This window comes from Cryptomeria japonica, chromosome 1 (genome assembly GCF_030272615.1).
Source record: "Cryptomeria japonica chromosome 1, Sugi_1.0, whole genome shotgun sequence".
NCBI lineage: Eukaryota > Viridiplantae > Streptophyta > Pinopsida > Cupressales > Cupressaceae > Cryptomeria > Cryptomeria japonica.
In genome coordinates this window covers 525,887,909-525,912,719 of record NC_081405.1, presented here as the reverse complement: position 1 = coordinate 525,912,719, position 24,811 = coordinate 525,887,909, and the positions used below count along the sequence as shown (strand labels likewise).

The window sequence follows — 24,811 nt, the reverse complement described above, 5'->3', positions numbered from 1 at the left end:
GAGCCACCTCCCAAAACAAGGGGCTATTTTCAAATTGAAGTAAAAATAACTATTAAATGCCAAAAGCTAGTAATTAGTTTGCTCTCTTTGCACCCATTGCAACTGAAAAGTCATTTCGAGTTTGATTGTTAAACTTATCCATAACTCCTTGCGCTTATTGTAATGTTTCTTTAAAAGAAAAGGAGTTTTGTACAACTCAATTCGCTTATAGAAGAAAAATATCCCGTATTATTTCCAACACAGACAATTATTTCAATTTTCAAGAATGTATCCATACAGTAACATAAAGATCATAGCTGATTTCTCAACTGATATAAAAAAATCAGTTCACTAGGGGAGAACCAGTTATACAATCTTCTCCTTTCATAAGGTCCAACAATATTAATAAATTAATATGCAGATAATTTTATGAAGGTAGATGTCATCATAATCATTCAAATAATATAGACAACATAATTCTTAATAAATTTTGTGTGATTCTTTCCACATCAAGTATTTTTAAGACTTCAAAGAAAGTAATTGCTAAGTTCTTCTCTATGAAATTCATTATCTTGTCATGGGAAAGAAAAGTGATAATACTTGTTTTATGCTAGAAACTTGTGCTAAAAAAATTGAACAAGGTACTGTGCTCAACAAAAAAAGGGTTAAATTTGCAAACTTCTATTTTTCAACAAGTCTGGCTGATATGCTTAGTTTAATTGACAAGAACATATCTGCTATTTTGAAAAATGATGGATGTTTTCAACCATTGCTAAGAAAATGAAAGATGCAGAAACAGAAAACCATTTTAACAAAATTGAGATTTCCTGACAGGCATTCAATTATAGGGAAACATACTTCTTCACGAATCATATTTAGTCGGGGAGCATTACGCCGTTGGATGCCTCCTGCCTGTAGATGAATAAAATTAGAATATTTATTATTATTTTATAATGCAAACAGAAAACATACAAGACTAATGAGAAGTTCTCAAAAATATAACCACCTAGCTATACTTAACACCATAGCTAAGGGATTTTATGTATTGAATGTGATACAATTTAAGGTCCAACACTTAAACCTTCGTAAAAATTGAAATTAAAGGATGGTGTCTACTAGTTATCCTCTTATGAAATGAAGTTCATAAACATCAGAAGACAAATACATGATATTTTATGATAATGACAAATTGAATGCCTGAAAGTCTCACTGTGTGCTGGTATGCTTAAGAGCATACCATTTCATATTTATCATCCTTAAGTGCTGCAGAGACTACACGTGAAAACACAAATTTTACACCTATGAACACACATATGGACGGGTGTAACGATTTTCACCTCAAAAGTATACAAAATAAGTTGATCAATCACCATTGTGGGCATACATAAAACCTAATTCATTCACAGTATTTGAGCAATCACCAGCTCAGAATGTCTCAACTGTTTATGCATGTGTGCATATGTGCATGTCTACTTGCAAAAATCCATTCCTTAATTGGCTTCAAAAGGATATTTTTGACAGCACACTTTCTTATTTGACAAGGCGTAACAATCAGTGGAGACATTTTTACAAGTGTTTGCAAGACTTTTTACTACTGCAATGCGTTGATTGAAAAGTGAATGCCAGTTTAGTGTAAGGATGTTTATGCATTTCTATAACCAGGAATATATTTATTTCAGCTTATTATGGATAGTTGCAGACCTATTGACTCACAAGACACCATTGGGGTCTTAAGGACACAGATCTCATTCAACCTCATCTTTTCCATCCTGTGATATAATGTGATTTCTACATCTATGTAGAGAAAATTTCAAATCATAATCAAGCAAATTTAAAGACCAGGAAACGCTATAAAACCTACAAACTAAGAAACCTTGCATCATTTAGCATAACATGATACTAAACTGAACTATAAACAGATGTCTCAAGGGTAGTTTTGTGTGAAAATTTCAAAATAGTGATCAAACTGGAAGAAAGCTGTAAAATATTTGTAAAGATAAAAAAAGATACACCAAATGTTTCCTCTATGAGATACATGATCTCCACGTACCTGACCATACCGGAATATTCTTTTTAATGCTTCATCTAAATGTTGTTCATCTCCATATCGGAACCTGGTAACATCTTTTCGTACCTAAGAAATATTAAGGTATTGAGTTTTAGTCATGATGTGTGGTTTAAAAAACAGATCTAATCAACAAAACATTTGGATCTAATGTGTGCATCAAATCTGACTAAGAGATCATCATTTACTTATCAAATTATCCAAGAATTATGGATCTTGCAATTCTTCTTATATCGTATAGCCATTAAAGATTATGACAAAAGAATTATCATTGTCAGTCAGTGTACATTAGAAAAAAAAGAAAGAAAATAAAACATAATGTCCACAAATGAGCAAAAAATGATCAACAGAACTGGAACATACAGAAGGTACAAAAGCAAAGGACTAGGGCAAAAAAAGGATTAGGCTCAATACAATATCAGGAATTCAATGGTACAGTACGGCTATCATTTTAAGAACTGCTATTCTTTAAACAGTACATCAAAAGATCTAGGACAGGTTGATGGGTTCAATGACATCATGCTATATATGACATAGAATTAATAACATCTAACGGTGGTATGCCATCAGCCCAAAATACTTAATTGATCTAGTGAGCCCAATGTATTTCAATAACTCTTAACAAGAGAAAATTGCATGTGATCAAAGCATAATTTTATTCTAAAAAGATATGATATGGCAAAAGCATAATTACATTCTATAAATTTATAATTATAGGATGAAAATATGCATATATCTACTCTAGGAAAGTTTTGAAAGGAAAAAAAGAAATCCATGCAAAAGACAGATTGTTTTAGCCTTAGGAAGATAAGCAAAATTAAGCCATGCAAATACGTAGTTACTAGGAGACTCGTACTCTGACCATTGGTACTTGTCTCCAACATCGAAAATGCATCCCCATCTAGAAGATCCATATGGGAATGTCTCCAAACATTAGGAAACTTCAGATGAAGTTTCTTTGCATCTCTAGTCTTCTAGAAACATCCCCTTAAAATTGGGACACTTCCTACAGAGGATTCTTAGATGTATACTATAAATTACACCAAGTCTTCCAAAAGTGCTGATATGTGGTTGAAAAAAGTTAAACTTTACAAACTTTTTGTGGCAGAAAATTTTCTTATCAAGTCCCAAAGAGGTAATAATGTGAAGAGAAACAATAACAGAGATTAAGATATGTGCATGCATTGAGTGTTTATCAATTGATTGAAAATATAATCATCTCCGATTCTCTACAACCCCTGGACCATGCTACTAAAATAATGGCATTTCCTTACCCATCTCTGTCTGCCATTTCCAGGTAATTATGGTTTAAAACTTAAATCTTAACATCATGATGATGATTATGCAATATAATTAATCTATGCTTTCTTTCACATCGATTGCAAAACTTTAAAATGATAATTTTTGGTTTTTTAGAATCTTTGTATGTTACATCATTATAACTGCTATCCATTATATCATTATCTCTTTCTAAAATTAAATTCTATGTAAATATTCTTTCAATTTTTCCAACTCCAAGTACCCATCTGCAACTTTTTTGAAAATGCCCATCCATGTCTCACGTACCAGTTCCTGTCCCCATCTCCTGATAGCTGTGTGCAAATACAAGAATTCAATTAAAAGAGTTAAGCAATTACAGAGTTGTTTTGAAGAATTCTATGTGCAGGCCTTGTCTAAATATAGGAGAGTAGTTTGCTGTGTATTAGTACAGGACTTCTGTAATCAGGGGTTTTTCTTTATGCAAATTTGTGCAGTCTTTTGGATTAGCACTTGATATATTGAATATTGGTTTGTTTCACAAATGTGAGTGGCTAAATCGAGCACTTAAGCTTTACTGTTTATAAGTGGTCTCTATTAAACAAAGTTTTCTTGTTTTTATGATGAAAAGTTCATTAATCTAAGAGATTATTAGTTATGAGACAATCATATTTCATATTTTTCACATGATTTTTGTTTCCTGAATATTTAGATTATGATTTGATTCATTTAAAGAAATGTTTTCTAGTAGAGACTTGTTCCCCCATTTCTAAGACAAACCTGATTCAGAACTGGAGTGGCCTTTGTTTCACGTAATTTGACAGCATCAGAGTAGGAGATACAAGACACTGGCTTGAGCTCTGCATACTGTAAAACATTAGGAAAATGCAATTGACATTAGATAAATATATATTCTTCAGCCTTGTCACTCAAAAATTTAAGCATGCACATTTATAACACCCAAATGAAACAAATTGTTAAACTCTAGTTAATTAAAAATTTCAAAGGGGTAGAAACAATGCTTTCTGTAAGTATTAACCAGCACTAAGGGCTTAAAAATGAACACATAAACAACGAATTTGAAAATTTATCACAAAACAATACATCTAAATAGTCAGTAATTTCATTAGAATATATTCCTTGCTAATGCTTATCAATACCCAAGTAATTAAATACCCTGCCTCTATTCTCAAGATTGTGAACTTGCCAACTAACATATTTCATAAGATTCTATTGTTATGAATCGAACAATATCAAAGCTCAAGTTTAAAAACCATTGACTTTGGAGACTGGATCAGGGAAAAGATTCAAAAAAATCTTAAGTAAAAATATGCAGAGGAAATTGAACATTTTACAATTTGAAATGATAGAGAAGTATTGAAAACACCATGTATAAAAGATATTCAACAAGGATGTTGCATGAAATTGACAATTTGATGAAAATAAAGACTCCTGAGTATGAAACCATGAACAACATAACACAACCATTATCTATCTACTACTGTCATTGTAGAGTAGAAGAGAAAGATTGCCACTTAGAATAGGAAGACTTTAGAGAGAAACACAAAATTTTGTAAGCATTATGTGTGCCTTCGTAAAAATAGCATTTTCGATACTCCATTTAACAGATGTATATGAAAAAACAAACAAACTGAAAGCATTTTGCATTTCTAGAAGCTAACCATTATACAAAGACGGGAGACAGACCAGTGAATGTCCAACAAGACACATTAGAATGTTAGCCGATGTAGGAAGATAGGGCTTGTATTTAAAGACATGCAATTGATGATTGCTTCTATTTACCGGATTTCATAAGCAATCATTCTGGACAGAATCTAGTATATACACGCATGGTGCATTGTTCAAGTTAATAGCAATTATTTCCATTGAACAGGATAGGATGAATCATGGTTATGAACTTCACAGATTCATATATCAGAATACAATTTCATCTGCTGGTGATTGCAAACAGATTAAAATAACATCTGATTATTAGAAGACTTTTCTCCTAGTCAGGGAAACAGCCAACCAATTAAAAGCATTGTGATAGGCTCAACAATTGTTTGCATGGCATGATAGACTATAGATGTGTGTCTGTACATATATCATATAAGTATATATGTATATGTGCACATATGTGTGTGTGTATATTTGTCTATGTATAACATAGACACGCATTATAATAAAATTGATATTTACATCCAAATTCATGAAAAAATAATGCCCAAGTAAACAATGAATTTTGAGACACCCCATGGTTGAATGAAAAAGATACATGTCAGACAAATGGAGAGGACGAGAATGATTCCAACCAAACAAAGTTCAGTATTTTGTCTGGTCACAAAGTGAAATATCCAAGCTAAAGCGCAAAAGCTAAAAAAAAAAAGCAACAAATTTAGCTATGTTCTATATAGGATGAACAAAGTAAATTGAGATGAAGTAAATCGCTAGTTGCAAGGTTAGCATTGCATAATCATGCACAATCAAGTAAATAAGATCTACCTTTAGAGCCATGCCTATAATTGCCAATGGGAATCCATACGTAAGCATTAGTGCAGACCACTCTGATCCTGGTAATATGTTGAAGTAAGCTCCAAAGCCATACCTGAAATTTAATTTACAAAGTAGAAATGTAAAGCATCAAACACAATAGCATCTAAAAATAAAAGACTGAACTAAGCAAGGAGCACTTACGAAAGTAACGAAGTGCCTGCTATTAATCCAACAACACCAAAAGATACCTAGATATCAGAAAAAACAATTAGAAAATAACTTTGAATCCTTAAAATTGATCATGTCAGAAATCACATCAATTGCTAACTTTAAACACCAAAATAGTCAAAACTCATAGAAGTAGAAGGTAAGCAATGAAATTTGTCTATAGATCCAATTAAATTTGCTATTTATCTGCTATTTCTTTTATAGTTTCACATTGTTATTTATGAAGAAACCTCATATATCTGTGGCACTAATGTGCTATCCAGTTCATACACTGCACAGGCTAGACCTTGTGTAGATGCTACACAAACTAAATCAAGAAAATGCTTCTATTTTTATGGTTTTTCGTCAAGTTGCATGAATCACTACAAAATCTTTTCAGTAGCCTCAGGTTAAATTCATGTAGTTTCCACAGTCCATAAAGATTTGCAAGAAATTTCTGGAATACGCTGTGTAAAAAAATTTCATCCAACATTTTGGATCATACTCTGCTCTCTTCTTTCATCCTGATGATGGATCATGCAGTATGATCCAAAACGTTGATGAAAAAAATTTAAACAGAGCGTATTCCAGAAATCTCTTGCATAGCCTCAGGTTGACATTTTACTTGGTTATTGATATGGCCAGTCTTTAGAATTCAACATCACAAATGTGATATTTTAGTTTTAAATCCCTTGGACAAATAAATATAACGCCCATGATATCTGCAAAGCATAGAAAAGTATATTCTGCATGAAAAATACATAATTTTGCTAGGTCAGTGTACTTGCCTACTGAAGAATTAGTCTTGGACATGATAAGGTAAATGTTGTAATCAGTAAATATTATGTTACAAGGCTAACACCGTGATATAAATCCTACAATGGAAATAATAAAATAAAATTATGGCAAATTAATGCAAACCCTAAATACCCAAGCACAAGTACAACAAAGGACCATGACATAGTAAGTTGGGGAAGAAAATGATGCCACTTGTCTTTCTTTCAGATCAGCTCTTGCATTCAAACCATTATGTTACATGAATCTTTTGTTTTTCGGGATTTCTTGCCATTCTGTCAAGCAAGTATTTCAGGAGATAGAGTTCTGAGAAGAGTTACCAGCAAGTCTAATTCTTAATGTTTGGCTGCCAGTAGTGAACTAAAGAGGTCAAACCAGAGCTCAAGGAAGGAGTCGTGTGTAATGTCCCCTACTAGGAGGCTGCCAATTCCTGTAACTTAATAACAGTTCTGATCTGATTGGATCGATGGTCATGTCCCTGGATGCTTTTGATTCCTTCCATTTATATCTCTCAATGTGAGGAACAGGTAACAACTCTTCATCACGGATGCCCTTTGGCAAGAGACACACCCTTTCACCATTAGCACCCTTTGAAAGAGTGCAACTCTTCTTTATTTCTGTCCTTTGAAAGGGACACAACCTTTAAGTCAAAACTGCACTTCTAATTCCCAAATCATCCCCTCGCAAATGAGATACCCTTCTCCCTTTTATATCTCATGTTTGAGGGAGTCACAACTTTTCATTCCATGTCTTTTGACCATTCATTAACTTAATTAAATTTTAATTATATTTAATTATATTCTCTTATATTTTTATTTTAATTTTATTTTTATTCTTGTGAATTTAAAATTATTATTTGCTAAGTTGCCGGGTCCCCCTGTTTGAGGCCCCTAATACAGACTAGGTCCGTGTGGGTTCGTGCCTGGTCCAGCCGGCCGGCCCCAGGAGAACCCAGGTGCGAACCCAAGTGAACCCAGGCAACCAGCTGGTTAAGTTACATCAAAGTGACTTTTAAATAAAATTTTGCCTTTTTAAAGCAAAAAACCCTAATCCGCCCATTGCTAAATACATTTGAGACCTAAAACAACTTCATTTTCTCATCTATTCTCTCTTGGTTTCGTATTGGTATTTTGAAGGGCAAGGGATTATTTTCGAAGGAGATTGTTCTTGGAGTGCTTGACGAAGGTGGAGAGCTTGCACAAAGAAGATTCAAGCACTTAAGGTAAGCATTTATCCCTATTCTTTGATCTTTTGACGAATTTTTTCAAGTTTTTGAAGAATTTTTAAAAAATTTCAAGTTTTTTTTTTGTAATTCTGAAAAAGATAAACAAGTTCTATTATTTTTTATAATATTTTTTCATACTTATATTAGCTTTTACATTATATAATATTGCATTTTTTTTTTTTCTAATTTAAAAATGTTTAATTCCTTATGATAGTAAAAAAACAAAATGGCAACAAGTTTGAGTTCAGTGGGTGGGGGTTACAAGACTCAAAACCAAAAATTTAAAGTTGATAGAGGATCTCCTTTATGGAATTATATATACTACAATAAATCAACAACTTCCAGGAGGTGGGGGATATGAATGGACTTGTAATTTTTGTAAAACCAATTATAGGTGCTCGTATTATCGAGTGAGACGTCACTTTTGTGGCCCTTCTAGGAAAGGGATTAAAATGTGTGTAGAGCCAGATGAGAAAGGGTTGTCTGCAACACAAATAGCAGCATTAATTAGAGAACGGGTAGATGTTGATCAATCTATAACAAGAAAAAAACTAAGAGCTAATCCATCTGCAAGCAAAACACCAATGACTTTACTTGATGATCATACACTACCAGAAGAGGCCCCCCATCACCCTTTCTTGGAGATACCCGCTATGCAAGATGAAGTAGAAAATTCCTTTCTTTCCCGCAAAAGAGGCCCATTGGACAAAGCATTCAAAATGGAATCAAGAGATATTGCAGAGCAAAATATTGCATGTTGCCTCTATGCCAATGATCTTCCTTTCAACTTGGTAAGATCACCGAATTGGCGAGCGATGTTAACGGCAATCAATAATGCACCTACTAGTTTCACAAGTCCTGGGTATGAAAAGGTGCACACCACCTTATTGGCAAGAGAGGAGAATTTTGTAGACCAATCATTGAAACCGATTAGAGATTCTTGGGTTGAATTGGGTGTTTCTATTGTTTCTGATGGATGGAAGTGTTGATGTGATTTTCATGCACATGTGAACACAGAATAAAATACCCCAAAGTATCTTATCCTCTCTTGATCAAAGTTTCTCAAATGCTGAAGATTTGCATAAGGATCACTTGAGACAACTCCAAGGTTCTTATAAGTCAGGTCACGACGAGTGGATAACCTCGTTGGTTTGATGTGATTATGCTGGAATCACAAGGGAACTTACATTGAATTGTTGAATGCTTGAATCGCTGGAACTTAGATCCTATATACTTGATTGAAAAATAAATGGCAAAAGACATAGGGTTTGAGGGGTCTATTCTAATCCTAAGAATTCAAGAGCAATGAACAATTGGGTGAACTTCAACCAAGCTCTATCTCGCCATCAATGAACAACTCCACAAAGCTAGTGCAATCTTCTAGGGAGAGCGAAATAATGTTCAAATCACTATCACTAACAAGGATACCATCAAGGTGATGCATATCAAGGTACGAATAGCAATTGAATTTAAGCTCATTCAAGGATTCCAGTTGACCACATAAGGCAAACTTACAATCAGCAAATTGCTAGTGGTATGGATATATGAATTCCATCATCAATCATTCACAATTTCTTTCATTCATCTAATCAACACAAAAGCAAATGAGAAGTAGAGACCATGCAACTTGTTGGAATGACACATTAATTCACCATAACTTCAATGAAATCGTATGTTCTTTACAACAAGATCTTGGCAACAATCTTTGCCTTCTTCTAATCTAAACTTCTATTCTAATTGCCAACTAGCTATTATCTATTGACTATTCACCACTAACTATTCTACCATTCTATTCACTATTAACCTTTACAAAAGAGAATATTGAGCCTTATATAGATAGATCTTTACAATGAATGGCTCAAATCGATCTAAGATCAATGGCCGAGATTTTACAATAAAACCCTAATTAGGGTTTGTTACAACAAACTTCCTTCTGGCCAATAAGATTATTACAATGAATTGGACACGTGTCCATCTTGATTTCTTAGTGTTCCACGGAAACGCGTTTCCCCCCCCCCAAGGCCCAAGTCTTCCTGTCCCCAAAACTTTTTCCCTTTGTCCCCCGGTCTCCTCGTCCCCAACAGTCGTGGAACAATGTAAATTCTAACCAATGAGAATTGAGGTTAGGTACATAAAATAGTATTTGATGAGGCGTCATGTGTCACTTGCTCCACCATGAGATGAATCAGGTTCATTGAACTTGGACTTGCTGATGTGGAAGTAAATTGATTGGCTTGAATGCGAATAGGATGCCACCTCAGCTTCTTCTGAAACTATCTTTATTCCTTGATCACGTTCACTAACTTGGAAATTTTCGTCCTTGTGATGCATTCACAATCTCAACCTTAGAATCTTGAAATACTTTGTTCCTTAACCTTCTTTGATCTCGAACTTCTTTGCCTTGGACTTGGAGCATGTTGTTGTCTTGAAATGTGGACTTTATCCTTTGGAAACCATGTGACATGTATCCTCCTTCGTGCATCTTTGAAGTATCTTCTATCATGTTGATGACCTTCATGTTGCAATGTGAAGTACGTGCATCCCTTGGAATGTTGAGCTGGACTTCAATGTGTGGATCTCCTTGTTGACTTAGCTCAAATGTGTTGATGTTGTAGTACTCTTTAAGCTTTCAACCTTCTTTTATGATGACACTTCGCCTTCTCCAAGTTGCCTTGTGTATCTTTCCCTGACATGTTCATGCAAGAATCTTGAAGTTAGAATGCTTTAAAATTGAATTATGCTTATGTTGCTAAGTTCTGATATTTTATCAAATAGTATGAATACTTTTAACTGTATGAAATCAGAACTTAAATTAATCAAATTTTGGAGATATTATGATGATACATACAACTTATACCCCAAGACCTGAATGCTATAATCTTAAATCTGATTAATACTTATAAAATTCTGAGTCTTGCCTCTTGATTATTAAGTTCTGAAATTAGATTTCTGAGCAAAGAGATGACTGAATTTTTATTCAGACTCAGAAATCAAAGTTAAAACCCTTGAGTCTTTGGTCTTTGACCAGCCATTCAGCTCCTTCTTCCACAAGTTGATGTTCGAACTCCCCTCTTCAAGTAATGCTTCCCCAATGTAAATTCGCAACACTTGAAATTTTCAGTTTGTAGTGCATGAATTGCTGATGCTGATGAAGACGAATTTGAGGCCAGCAAACTCTTTTACCTTCAACAATGTTGCTATCTTCAAGCGATTTTCTCCCTTCCAATGTGCTGAGCGAACTTCTTCAAATGGAACCTGCTGGGCGATTTAATGATCAAAAGGTTTATGATTTGTACTTGCATTTGTGTGGTTCACAAAACCTTTCTCCTCTTACTTATACGATTTGGAGTTCAAGAGTCACATCTGTTCATGTTTCTAGGAAGGCCAACTTTGTTAATAAAAATAAAATGTTTTGCCACTTAACAAAGCCGCAATTTTTTTAAGCTTCCTTTGAAGAACGACTTAGCATATTAAAACTTTCAAAATCACCTTTATTCTCCTTCAATTTTGTCTTAATTGTTTAACTTGTATCCTTGGAGGTTTGATTTTTGAAATTAACAATTTCAAACCTCTAGCAATCTAAGTTGAAATTCATTTTATCATTGGGTTCAACTTGTTAGGATAACCGGTGGACAACTGAGAGGGGGGTGGGGACGGGGGGGGTGAATCAGTTGTCAACAGATTATAAAATTTTAAGCTTACAGATTCTTCTACCGGAATGCATAAACCATATACCGGAATAGCAGATGTAACAATTAAGCATAAACATAAATTACAGAATAATTAACCAACCATCCACAACACATGACACCAAGATTTGTACGTGGAAAACCCGATAAAGGGAAAAACCACGGTGGGAAGCCTACCCACAATTAGATAATACTCTTGCAGTAAGTATGTGATTACAATAAGGGCCTGCACATGCAGGAAGGCACACTACCTAGAGCACACTGCTCATCACAAAAGGAGCCTCACTGACTACAAAGAAATCCAGACTACAATCCAGAAATAAGAATGAACTACAAGAATAGCATCTCCTATGCCTGAGTACAGTTCCGGTTAAGCTCAATACCGGAGGTCTTAAACTTCTTTCACAAACCCAATTCAATCACCTATGATCGACCAAAACCTCTGCATATGATTACAACATTATTCGCACATAGATAATCCTCTATCCATAAACCCACATACCATGATCTACAAAGAGATCTTACATTATATTTATACCAACCCGGGACCTAAACAATTAGGTCGGCTGCCTAAAAGATAATACAATGGATCCGTTACATAATCCTACAAACCAATGATAAACCAAGTCGGCCTAAGACCGAAACAACATAATCCAAACAATAAATCCAACCGGTGATGCATCAAGAGCATCAACCAACACATTACCCAAACCAGTCCATAACCTAGCATAACACCGGACCCAAAATAGGTTGCCATAAGCCAAATGAAACGCTACGATCAACTGGAACACGAACATGATAACCATCAGCATCCTGATAACCTTCTAGAAGCCGCACCAACACCACTTATTGGATTCATCAAAAGATGCTTCCGGTAAAACCCTTACCGGTGACCAAAAGGCTTACTAGAACAAATGATAGCATCCAGATCATCAAATCCCGAACCAACTGAATGTGATATGCATCAGGAACACATGAATAACCAATCCAAGCCAATACCACAAACCGGACCACATCGGAGAATACCGGAGATGGTCTCCAGATCAATATCATAGTCCAACCACTCTACCGGAAGCTGGTAGACAGCAAAACTGCTAGTGTTGACATCAATGACAACACATAATCAATTCCTCCAAATTGCCAACAATCTCCCCCTTTGGCATTGATGGCAACACTAGATGTGAAAAACATCCAAGTGCCAAGAAAATGTCAAACAAGTCTCCCCCAATGGAAGACATCCAACAAACTCTTCAAGATGATATGACAATGAAGTTCTTAACCAAAAACCAAACTCCCCCTGAGAATGATATCACAGTAAAGCTCTGTTTTTCACATATATATCTCCCCTTTGACATCAATGCCAGAAATCTAACATAAACATCAAAGAAAAATCATAAAACCTCTGAACCACACAGCTGACTACTCCCCCTGAGTAGTAGCATCAACACATCAATCCGGAATGAATGATAGCACTGATAAATGCATACCGGATTGATGTCAATCAGCATCACTCAAGTCTCTACCGGAGGGGTAGAAACTCCCAATCTATCTCTGAAGTACTCAAATGATTCCTTAGGCAAAGGTTTAGTGAAGATATCTACAATCTTCTCTTTAGTGTTCACATAAACCAGTCTGACTTCATTTGCTTCCACCTTCTCCTTCAAAAAATTATACTTGATAGAAATGTGCTTATTCTTAAAATGAAATACCGGATTCTTTGATATATCAATAGCAGCAGAGTTATCACAGTGAATAACTACAGGTTCATTACAATCAACCCTTATATCCTTCAACATTTGCTTCATCCATAAAACTTGTGTACAGTTAGTAACAGCAGCAACATACTCAAATTCAGCAATAGATAAAGAAGTACATGATTGCTTCTTGTTGATCCATGAAACAAGTTTCTTTCCAAGAAAGAACGCTCCACCGGATGTGCTCTTCCAGACATCAACATCTCCAGCCCAATCAGCATCTATACATGCACAGTGTAAAGTCATCATCTTTAGAATACCACAAACCATACTCGGTTGTTCCTTGCAAATACCTAAAAATCCTTTTCACTGCACACTCATGATTCTCTCTAGGATCACTCTAATATCTTGATACAATACAAACAGCGTTCATTATATCCGGTCTAGTCTGAGTCAGATATAACAAACCTCCAATCATAGATTTGTACCTTGTAGGATTTACCAGAGCTGATACATCTTTCTTTGTCAATTTCTCACTTGTAACCATAGGGGTACCAACCGGTTTAGAATTTTCCATACCAAATTTCTTCAACAACTATCTAGCATACTTAGTTTGACAGATGAAAATACCTTTATCATTCTGAGTAATCTACAAACCTAAGAAGAATTTCATCTCCTCAATCATAGACATCTCAAATTCATTCTTCATATTTTCAGAGAATTCCATGCATAATTTATCCTCACCTTCAAAAATGATATCATCAACAAATACTTCAACAACCAATACGTCAACATCAGTGATCTTATAATATAAGTTACTGTCAGCATTACCTTTAGTGAAACCAAGCTTCAAAAGATATTTGTCCAATCTTGCATACCAAACTCTAGGGGCTTGTTTCAATCCATATAACGCTTTCCTTAACCTGCAAACCATGTTTTTATCATCTGAAAGCGAAAAACCATCAGGTTGCTCAATATAAACTTCCTCTTCAAGATCTCCATTCAAAAATGTACATTAAACATCCATCTGATAACCTTGTATTTCTTATGGGCAGCATAGGCAAGAAATAATCTTACAGCTTCAATCCTAGCTACCGGAGCAAAAGTCTCATCATAATCAATTCCTTCTTTCTAAGAATATCCTTTACATACCAATCTAGCCTTATTCCTCACAACTTGTCCATCTTCATTCAATTTGTTGCTAAAAACTCATTTAGTTCCAATAACATACTTATTTTTAGGTCGGGGAACTAAAGTCCATGTGTTGTTCTTTTCAATCTGATCTAATTTCTCTTCCATAGCTTTCATCCAACATTCATCTTTACAAGCTTCAATAACCGATGTCGGTTCAACTTGAGAAATTAAACATACCTCATCAATTGCCAACCTTCTTCTTGTCATTACTCCTTTATTCTTGTCTCCAATTATCTAATCTTCTGAATGATTTAACCTTACATAGCGAGGAGTCTTCTGACATTCTATTTCCCTGCTCTAATCTTCAGTCACTGTTGAATTTTCTGATGCTGCCGGAGTAACTAGTTCAACATCCTGCTTCGGTACAGGTGCTACCGGTTCAGTTATGATCATCTCCACTTCCGGTTCTCTCTCATAAGTTCTGATTTGACCTTTGTACAACTCATCCACCTTGACATTAGCACTCTCCACAATTCTCTGCAATCTCTTGATAAAATCTGTATGCTTTGCTTTCATTAGAATAACCAAGAAATATCCCTTCATCACATCTAGGATCAAACTTTCCAATGGAATCATCTCTTTTGATATAGCATTTACTACCAAAGATTCTAAAATACTTAACTGAAGGTGTATGACCAAACCATAACTCATAAGGTGTCTTACCGGTGTCTCATTTGATATGAACTCTGTTGAATGTGTATACCGTCGTGCTCACAGCTTCTCTCCAATAGATATGAGGCAGATTAGCTTCCATCATCATAGTTCTAGCCGCATCCAAGATAGTTTTGTTCTTTCTTTCCACAACACCATTCTGCTGAGGTGTCCCGGGAGCAAACAATTGTTTCCTTATCCCATGCTTCTCACAATAACTGTTAAATTCACTGGATGTGAATTCACCACCCTGATCTGACCTGAAGCATTTAATCTTCAACAATGTCTCTATCTCAACTTTAGCTTCAAAGATCTTAAACTTTTGAAAAGCTTCAGATTTTTCTTTCAGAAAAGCAACCCACATCATTCTAGAATAGTCATCAATGATTAGCATAAAATATCTATCACCCTAAAAACTCTTTATTCTAGCAGGACCACATAAATCAGTATGAATAAGATCAAGAACATCTTTAGATTTACCTTGAATACTCTTAAAAGAAGTTCTGACCTGCTTTCCCAATTGACATTCCTTACATACCGGATTATAGGGCTTCACAATCTTAGGTATATCTCTAACAACCTTAGTTGAACTGATCTTTACAATGCAATCAAAATTCACATGACACAACCTCTTATGCCATAGCCAACTCTCATCAATTTGTGCAATCAAACATGTCTTCTCACCGGAGTTCAAATGAAAGGTGTTACCTTTAGTCTGTGTATCGGTTGCACTCTCCAAACCAAATCTATTAATGATTTTGCATTTTCCATCCTTGAACTGTAATTGAAATCCCTTATCCACCAACTGTCCTACACTCAAAAGATTATGCCTTAAACCTTCAACATAATAAACATTATCAGTATTATGCTTACCATCCAATGATATAGTTCCTCTTTCTCTAATCATGCATGCTTTGTCATCTCCAAATCTAACCAGTCCACCATCAAATTATTGCAAAGATAAAAACTTCTTTTTATCTCCAGTCATATGATGTGAACAACAACTGTCCATGACCCATTCATCCTTGTCTTCAACTTTAGCAGCAAGGGCCTTTTCCTCATTTTGAATAACAGGTACCGAAGCATCTTCTTTAATAGCCAAAAATACCCATTCCTTACCACTACTGGATCCACTAGCAGAATCTTATGCCGATTCATCATCAGAATCAGTTACACCTTCCTCATCCGCATAGTAACATGATTTGTCTTTGTTTCTCTTGTACTTATGCTTGCTCTGATAATCATGGTTAGGCCTAAAAGATCTTCTCGCTTTCTCTTCAAATCTTGAATTCCTCTCAGGACATCTAGATGCAAAATGACCTATCTTATTACATGCAAAACATTTAAAAGGTGATTTTCCTTTATACTTACTTCTAGCATGACCTTTAGGTACTCTTCTAGCAAATAGGGCTTCCAGTTGCTCAAACTCTTCATCTTCTTTTTTCATTTCATCCAGTTCCTTCGCATATAAAGCTTTCCAATCACTCTTGTCGGTTGATGATGTAGGTGCATGAAAAGAAGATTCAATCTTTGCAGCTCCTTGAGGACCAAATTCTTCAAGCTCAAAAGCAGACAATTTTCCAACCAAAGTATCCCGATTAACAGAAGTGTTAGCCATTGTTCTCAGCTCATTAATGGCAGTAGCCTTCATCTTGTAAGCCAGTGGCAAAGCTCTCAAAACTTTAAAAACAATCTCATCTTCGCTCAGAGATCCACCACAGCACTGAATTCCCATTACAATTTCATTAACTCTTTCCATGAAAGCAGCAATCCTTTCATCTTCTTCCATCTTCGGGTTCTCATACCTTACCCGATAACCATCAAGTTTAGCAATTTTAACAATAGGGTCACCTTCATTCAAAGCTTCCAACTTATCCCATATAGCCTTCGCATTAGATTGGTCAGTTAATCCCATAATTTGTTGATCAGATAGTGCGCTCAAGAGTGCTTCTCTAGCTCTACAATCATTTTCAATGTCCTTATCCAGGCTTGCCGAAGGAGGATTGTCAGATGTCAGATTATAAGGAGTATAGCCTTTCTCCATGATCTCCCAGATTTCTTTCCCAATACATCTCAAATGAGTCTCCATCCGAATCTTCCATACTCTGTAATTTGTTAAATCAAGCTTAGGGGTTTCTCTCTGGAAAACAGAAGTAGTTGAATTATTAGTTGTCATAGGATCTTCCTCAAGCGATTAAGCTTCTGCAAAAGAGGACCAAGCTCTGATACCAATTGTTAGGATAACCGGTGGACAACTGAGAGGGGGAGGTGAATCAGTTGTCAACAGATTATAAAATTTTATGCTCACAGAACCTTCTACCGGAATGCATAAACCAAATACCGAAATAGCAGATGTAACAGTTAAGCATAAAAATAAATTACAGAATAATTAACCAACCATCCACAACACGACACCAAGATTTGTACGTAGAAAACCCGGTAAAGGGAAAAACCACAGTGGGAAGCCTACCCACAGTCAGATAATACTTCTGCAGTAAGTATTTGATTACAATAAGAGGGGCCTACACATGCAGAAAGGCACACTGCTCATCACAAAAGGAGCCTCACTGACTACAAAGAAATTCATACTACAATCCGGAAATAAGAATAAACTGCAAGAATAGCATCTCCTATGCCTGAGTACAGTTCTAGTTAAGCTCAATACCGAAGGTCTTAAACCTCTTTCACAAACCCAATTCGATCACCTATGATCGACCATAACCTCTGCATATGGTTACAACATTATTCGCACACAGATAATCCTCTATCCATAAACCCACATACCATGATCTACAAAGAGATCTTACATTATATTTATACCAACCTGGGACCTAAACAATTAGGTCGGCCACCTAAAAGATAATACAATAGATCCGTTACATAATCTTGCAAACCAATGATAAACCAAGTCGGCCTAAGACCGAAACAACATAATCCAAACAATAAATCCAACTGGTGACGCATCGGAAGCATCAACCAACACGTTACCCAAACCGGTCCATAACCTAGCATAACATCGGACCCAAAATAGGTCGCCATAAGCCAAATGAAACACCACGATCAACTGGAACACGAACATGATAACCATCAACATCCTGATAACCTTCTAGAAGCCGCACCAACACCACTAATCGGATTCATCAAAAGATGTTGCCGGTAAAACCCTTACCGGTGACCAAAAGGCTTACTAGAACAAATGATGGCATCCAAATCATCAAATCCCGAACAAACTGAATGTGATACGCATCAGGAACACATGAATAACCAATCCAAGCCAATACCACAAGCCGGACCAAATCGGAGAATACCGGAGATGGTCTCCAAATCAATATCATAGTCCAACCACTCTACCGAAAGCCGGTAGACAGCAAAACAGCTAGTGTTGACATCAATGACAAAACATCAATTTAACACATAATCAATTCCTCCAAATTGCCAACACAACACACATGTTTAGAAGTTCGATTTTGACTTAAATAATTTTCAACCTCTATCCCTCTAGGTTCGAATTTGATACTCAAGTGTTTTAATTTTCATGCTTGGAAGTTTGATTTTGTTTACTTAATTCAACCCTCACCGTTGTAACTTGGAAGTCTTATGCTTGGGAGATGTTATTTTTACTTCTTGATTTTGGCGAAATTCTCCCTTCATTCCAAACCTCATTTCTTTTGACTTACATCTTTTCAACTTCTATCCATCCAAGTTGAGATTCGCTTCATTTGTTTTAACCTATTTGCTTAGAGGTTCTTAATGACTTTTAACCCTCATCTTTGGAGGTTCAAACTTCCATCCTTAGTGGTTCGATTCTTATCTTAATGATTTTCAACTCCCATCCTTAGAGGTTCGATTCTTATCTTAATGATTTTCGACTCCCATCCTTGGAGGTTCGATCTTGCCATCTTCTTTGATCAGCAAACTCACCCTTCATCCTCTTTCCAGCGAACTCACCCTTCATCCTCTTTCTAGCGAACTTCATCTTTCTATCCATCACTCTTTCAACTTCAGCGATCTTCCTTGTAAAAATTCCTTGTGTTGATTTCAATTCGCACTACTTATCCTTTTAACAATCCCACCAACCTTACATGTCTAGAGGTTCGGATTTTGGGGCTTGATGATTTTGAACATCCATCTTTGTGACTTGTGAGGGTTATGTTCTCACTTTTGTGAAAAGGCCGATTTCATTCACTTCCCAGCTGTTTATGTTCAGATCTCTTTCAGATTCGCCTTACCCTTCATCCAACGCCTTCCCTTAGAGGTTCAATTTTGACTTGATGATTTTAACCTTGATGCTTGGAGGTTCGATCCTCTAAGACTTAGATTTTAACCTCCATCCATGTGAGTTGAAAGTCTCATCTTTCATCTTTTCAACCCTCATCCATGCGACTTGAGATTTTCACCTTAAGTTGGTTCGCTTTGTCATCTTTTGGGAAATTCGCCTTAGTTGTTTAGCTTGTCCTTTTGGAGGTTCGAGTTTTGATACTTAATGATTTCAACCTCTAGCTATGTAGGTTGGAATTTGTTTTAACTTGGCTTCAACTTGCTTGTTTAGAGGTTTGATTTTGATTTGATGATTTCCAACCCTTACCGTTACAACTTAGAAGTTTTACTCCTTTGCTTTAGCGTTCTTACCTCTCTTTCTTTCCCAGCGAACTTTATATCATGCAAGTTACATCTTTCAGCACCTAGGTTTCATCCTTCCAACGAACTTGGGTTGATGAACAGCTCTCCTTTACCAACTCTCATCTTTGGAAGTTAGATTTTGAATCTCCTTCTCATCATTAAGAGTTAAGTTTGAACTTAAGCAATTTGACTTCCTATCAACCTAGGTTGATCCACAAGAGACTTCCTATCCTCATTGACAACCTCTATCCTCAAGCAATTTTGCAACATGACCTCAACCTGACATCTCTTACTCATTAGCAAAGGTTAACAACTAAAGACACTAAGAAAACTAACACACCTAATCTAAGCAAAAGGTGGGGGTCCCCATTTGCAATGGGGCGATGTGTGAAAACGTCACAACATCAGGAAGGATGGCAAAAACCGTCCATTGATAAATGTTATTGCAGTGTCCCCCAAAGGGGCAATGTTTTTTAGGGCAGTTGATTGTGAGGGGCAGCTCAAAGATGTAGAATTCATTTCCGGAATCCTCTTTGATTGCATAGATATGATGGGACATGAAAATGTTATCCAAGTCATCATAAACAATGCAAAGGTTTGTAGGGCTGCAGGTGCTTTGGTTGAACAAGATATTCACACATTTTTTGGACACCATGCACCGTACACTCCCTCAACTTGGTGATGCAAGCAATTGGCATGCAAATAGAGTTGGTGAAGGATATCTACCAAGAGGGTGAGATCCAAATGTCACAAGCCATTTTCAGGAGCTTCTCGAGGTTGGAATTGCTGAAGGTAAATTTAATTTATCTATATAATTATAATATTTTATTTATGCCATGTTTAATTTTATTTTATATTTTTTTAAATGTGTTATTGACATTTTTTACATGAACCTAGGTTGCTGAGACCCGATTTGCATCACATACAATAATGTTGAGACGTCTTTTAAAGGTGAAAGAGGCATTGAGTGCCATGGTTATTAGTAACCAATGGAGTATTTGGAAGCAATCAAATTCACTGAGGGCCCAAAAGGTTAGGTAACTGATCTTGAATCTCAATTGGTGGAATAATGTGGAATATGTATTAAATTTCACCAAGCCTATCATGAGTATGCTCAGGTATACTGATACAGATGCAGCATGTTTGAGGGAAGTCTATGATGGCATGGACACCATGATTGAAAATATCTCAGTCATAATAGCAAAAAGAGACAAGGACCCCCAAGAAGCATTTTTCAAAAAAGTGGAACAAATCATTGATCATCGGTGGAACAAGATGACCACGCCATCCCCCTTGCACATGCTTTATCTCCCATGTACTATAGCAATGAAAAAATTTCTTTGCCAGGGAGAACTAAACCATATAGAGATTTTGAAGTTGCTACTGGGTACAAGCGGGCATTTGCTAGACTCTACAGTGATTTTGAAGTGGTGGACAATGTTAGTAAAGAGCTTGGTTTGTTTATCTCAAGAAGAAGTCATAGTCCTTGTGCCATTAATGACCAATAATGGATGGAGTTACATGGTGGTACCTCCATGGTCAAGATTTTATGCTCCTCCAACCTCTTGCAATCAAGATACTATCACAAGTAAGTTTTTTTACTTTTAAATATTAACATTTGTATTGTAGACTTTAGCTTTTAAGTTTTAACATTCTTTAATTTATTTTGCATTTTTTTAATTTAAGTTTTGTTGGTTTTCTCTCCAATTTCAACAGGTTGCAAGTTCTTCTGCTGCTGAACCAAATTGGAGTACATACTCCTTTATCCACTCAGTGAAGCGTAACCAGTTGGCTTCAAAAAGAGCAGAAGACTTGGTTTATATTCATTCCAATTTGCGTCTTCTAACACATAAGGGACAACAATATAAGGAAGGGGCAATGAAGCTTTGGGATGTAACCCCTAAGTGTACCAACTCGGATGCAACTGTTGATGATCTGGTTAGAGTCACTTTAAATGATGATGATGAGATACCTACATCTCATGGAGCTAGTGGGAGTGGCACTTGTTTGGGTTCAAATGATTTTGAATTTGAACTTGGAGCAAATGATGATGATCTTGATCTAGATCCTTTTGATGATTGATGAACATTGAAGATAGAAGACAATTATTATTTTTTATTGTCAATTTTGTAATTGTAATGATTTTCATTTGAATCGTGAACCTGGACATATGAATCTATGATACATTGATATATATTGTATGGTATATGAGTATATGACATAATATGATATTATTGAAATTCTGAACTATCAATTGAATTGGCATTTGGCATTGATCAATGATGAAGTAGCATACTATTAAATGTATTTAGATTTGTAATTTTGTATATTTCTTTAATTTTTTGCATATAATATATATGTGTGTGTGTGTGTATGTGTATGTGTATGTGTATGTGTATGTGTATGTGTGTGTGTGCGTATGTACGTATGTACAGACGAACCCAACCCATGAACCCAAAAGGCAAAAAAAAAATTGCCCAAACGCACGAACCTGGTTCACGTCTTCGAACCCGCTTCCGAACCCAAACCGGTAACTTAGATTATTTGCCATTAAATTCTATTTCAAAGTGGGGACATTACATCGTGTTTTCAAATTCGTCACATTCAGTCATTGGTAGAGGGCCTTTGATAGCAAGACAGATGGTCTTCTCTGTAGGCAGAGATAGAAAGTTTTAGTTTAAGGCATACTGGTAAGAGTTTATCGTGGCAATTATCCTGGTATATATATTTTTCATTTATAGTTGTATCCTTTTCATCATTGACATGCGATACACCTGGCACAGGGGAGTGGGTTTGAAGAGCACTGCAGCTTGGAGGTGAATTCTAAATAGAGCTGCAAGGCTTTCTCCTTAATTTGCCATAATCGTACTAAATCTGATGACAACTTGTGAGTTAAAGAATGATATTGTTTTATATCATCGTTATGTAATGCCACTCCTACTATTGTATAAATTAGTGTCAAGAAAGGAACGTATTAAAATCTGCTACATTCAAAAGGAACACTACTGTTGAGCTGTAAGGTTTTTACTTTCTATTGTTTCCTCAAGCCCCAGGCTGCCTGAGGAGACCTGGAAGAGTTAAAGATCGGTGTCAAAAGTTTGCTAAATAGACAGCGGGCTGTTGACACAGAGCTGTTGGATGAAAAGAAGAGCTTACTCCCAGAACAAAGAGCAGCAAATCCTCAATAGAACGATCTCAAAATAATAATGCCAACTCAAATCAGTGAAGCCCTAGGTGAAGAGGTTAGAAGCAGATCAAGGAAATAAGTAGTCCTCAAGCACTAATTATCGTGCAAGTTTATCTGAATTACACAATAAGAAGCAAGATGAAGCTAACGAGGCTGAAGATGGCTCTAACAAAAGGTGATTTTTTCCATTTTTCCAATTGGCTTCTACAGCGTTCTACTTTTCTTGCTAGCATTTTAGCTATTTCACAAGCTTATCATTTAAAGACATGAAATATCCAGAGTCCATGATATGTTCTTGACAATATTTCTGGATTTGACTGTGTGAAACTTTTTCTCATCGTCATTTCCCTTCTCTAGATGTGCATGATCCGAAACATTGATGAGAAAAATGCTTACACAGTCAAATCCAGAAATATTGTCAAGAAAAAAAGTTTATAATTATCAAGGTCTGAATAGCATTGTGGCACTATTAAATTTATAGTGAGATGCTGTTTTAGGATGGATAGTTTACCACAATCCTCTCACGAATTGATTATATTTAACTAAAGAGCAAGGTCTCTGTCTTAATTCTAAAGAATTAAACCTTGAAAATTAATATTTACAACTTCCTAAGCAGTTTTCCTATTATCTCGGTGTATCGAGATTAAAAATTTCCCCTGATTCTTACAATCTAAATATTGGGTGATTTAATGTCAGTACCATATTCATAAGAGGGCCATAAATTTCACATTGAAATCTGTAATTGAGCGCTTTCGAAATTTATGTGTCTAATTTCAAGAGAACTACGTTTCGGATGTTATACGGCTTAAAACTCGTTACTAGCATTAATCCTGGAATCCCTTGCTTGAAAATGTAGAGCCAGTTTCATCTCTTGTATCGATATAATGAATTCTCTAATATAAGTTTTGCAATATCCTCAATTCAATTAACTATAGCCTATTTACTCGATTTCATGAAATTGGACAAAACAACACCCAATGTCCTTAATGAGGGAGGTTCAGATATCACTGTTCCTCCAAACTCACTATGAAAGGCAAGATGTATATTGATTTAAAAATTCTCCAAACAGGGTTATAATTAATTACCTTTCCAATTGAAAATTCCGAATCTGTAACAATTTGTTTGTCCACCAATGTTGAAGGCTCGGGGCTTGCATCTACCTGACTGGCTGCCCTCACAGTCAGAGACCTTCCACAGCTTCTAGTCTTACCAAATTGATAGACACATTTACTATTGGCTCTGAGATTTAGTCGTGCACAATGTGACTGAATGTGTGATGGCTGTATCAGTGGTTTGTGTGGTAGAAGTAGAATGGAAGAAGCCATGGTATTTTGAGATGGTTTCCTGCGCCAGAACCAACAACTTTTACGAATTTGAGCTTCTAAAAGAAGTAGGATTATCTCAAATTCAAAGTTGAAAAACGTGGCTAAGCCACTCCCACATGATCCATGCCCTTTGATTTTACCTGCAAATGTGGACCTCAAAAAAGTCGAAATATAATAAGGGAATGGGCAAATTTGATTCGCTTGATTTTCTAAACCTTGACAGAGTTTGGCCTGAAAATTGAATTAATTTAATAAACTATTCAAAACTTTCATCAAATTCAAATTTGTGTTGTGCAATATGCTGATTTTTAATTGAAGTTTGAGTGAATGTTTTTTTTTTTTTAATAAAGTTTTTGATTAGAGGAAAAACAGGTTTTGAAGGGACCCGAAACCCCATACAACATGTTTTGGAGGGATCTAAAACTTAATA

At 35.8% G+C, this 24,811-nt stretch overlaps 1 protein-coding gene across 3 annotated transcripts in view; it reads right to left on the bottom strand.

The window, feature by feature from the left end:
• Window positions 1-24,529, bottom strand: part of LOC131060162 (uncharacterized) — a 59,622-nt gene extending 35,093 nt beyond the window's left edge. The window contains exons 1-6 of one of the 3 annotated variants that reach the window (XM_057993299.2): window positions 24,142-24,529; window positions 5,996-6,042; window positions 5,804-5,906; window positions 4,082-4,168; window positions 2,030-2,113; window positions 838-891 (exon numbers count right to left, since the gene is read on the bottom strand). In XM_057993299.2, coding sequence (XP_057849282.2) covers window positions 838-891; window positions 2,030-2,113; window positions 4,082-4,168; window positions 5,804-5,906; window positions 5,996-6,042; window positions 24,142-24,381 — 615 coding nt within the window. In that variant the 5' untranslated portion in view covers window positions 24,382-24,529. The remainder of the gene's footprint in view (window positions 1-837; window positions 892-2,029; window positions 2,114-4,081; window positions 4,169-5,803; window positions 5,907-5,995; window positions 6,043-24,141) is intronic. The other 2 variants (XM_057993295.2, XM_057993308.2) reach the window with 2 other exon arrangements.
• Between the last annotated feature and the right edge of the window lie 282 nt (window positions 24,530-24,811).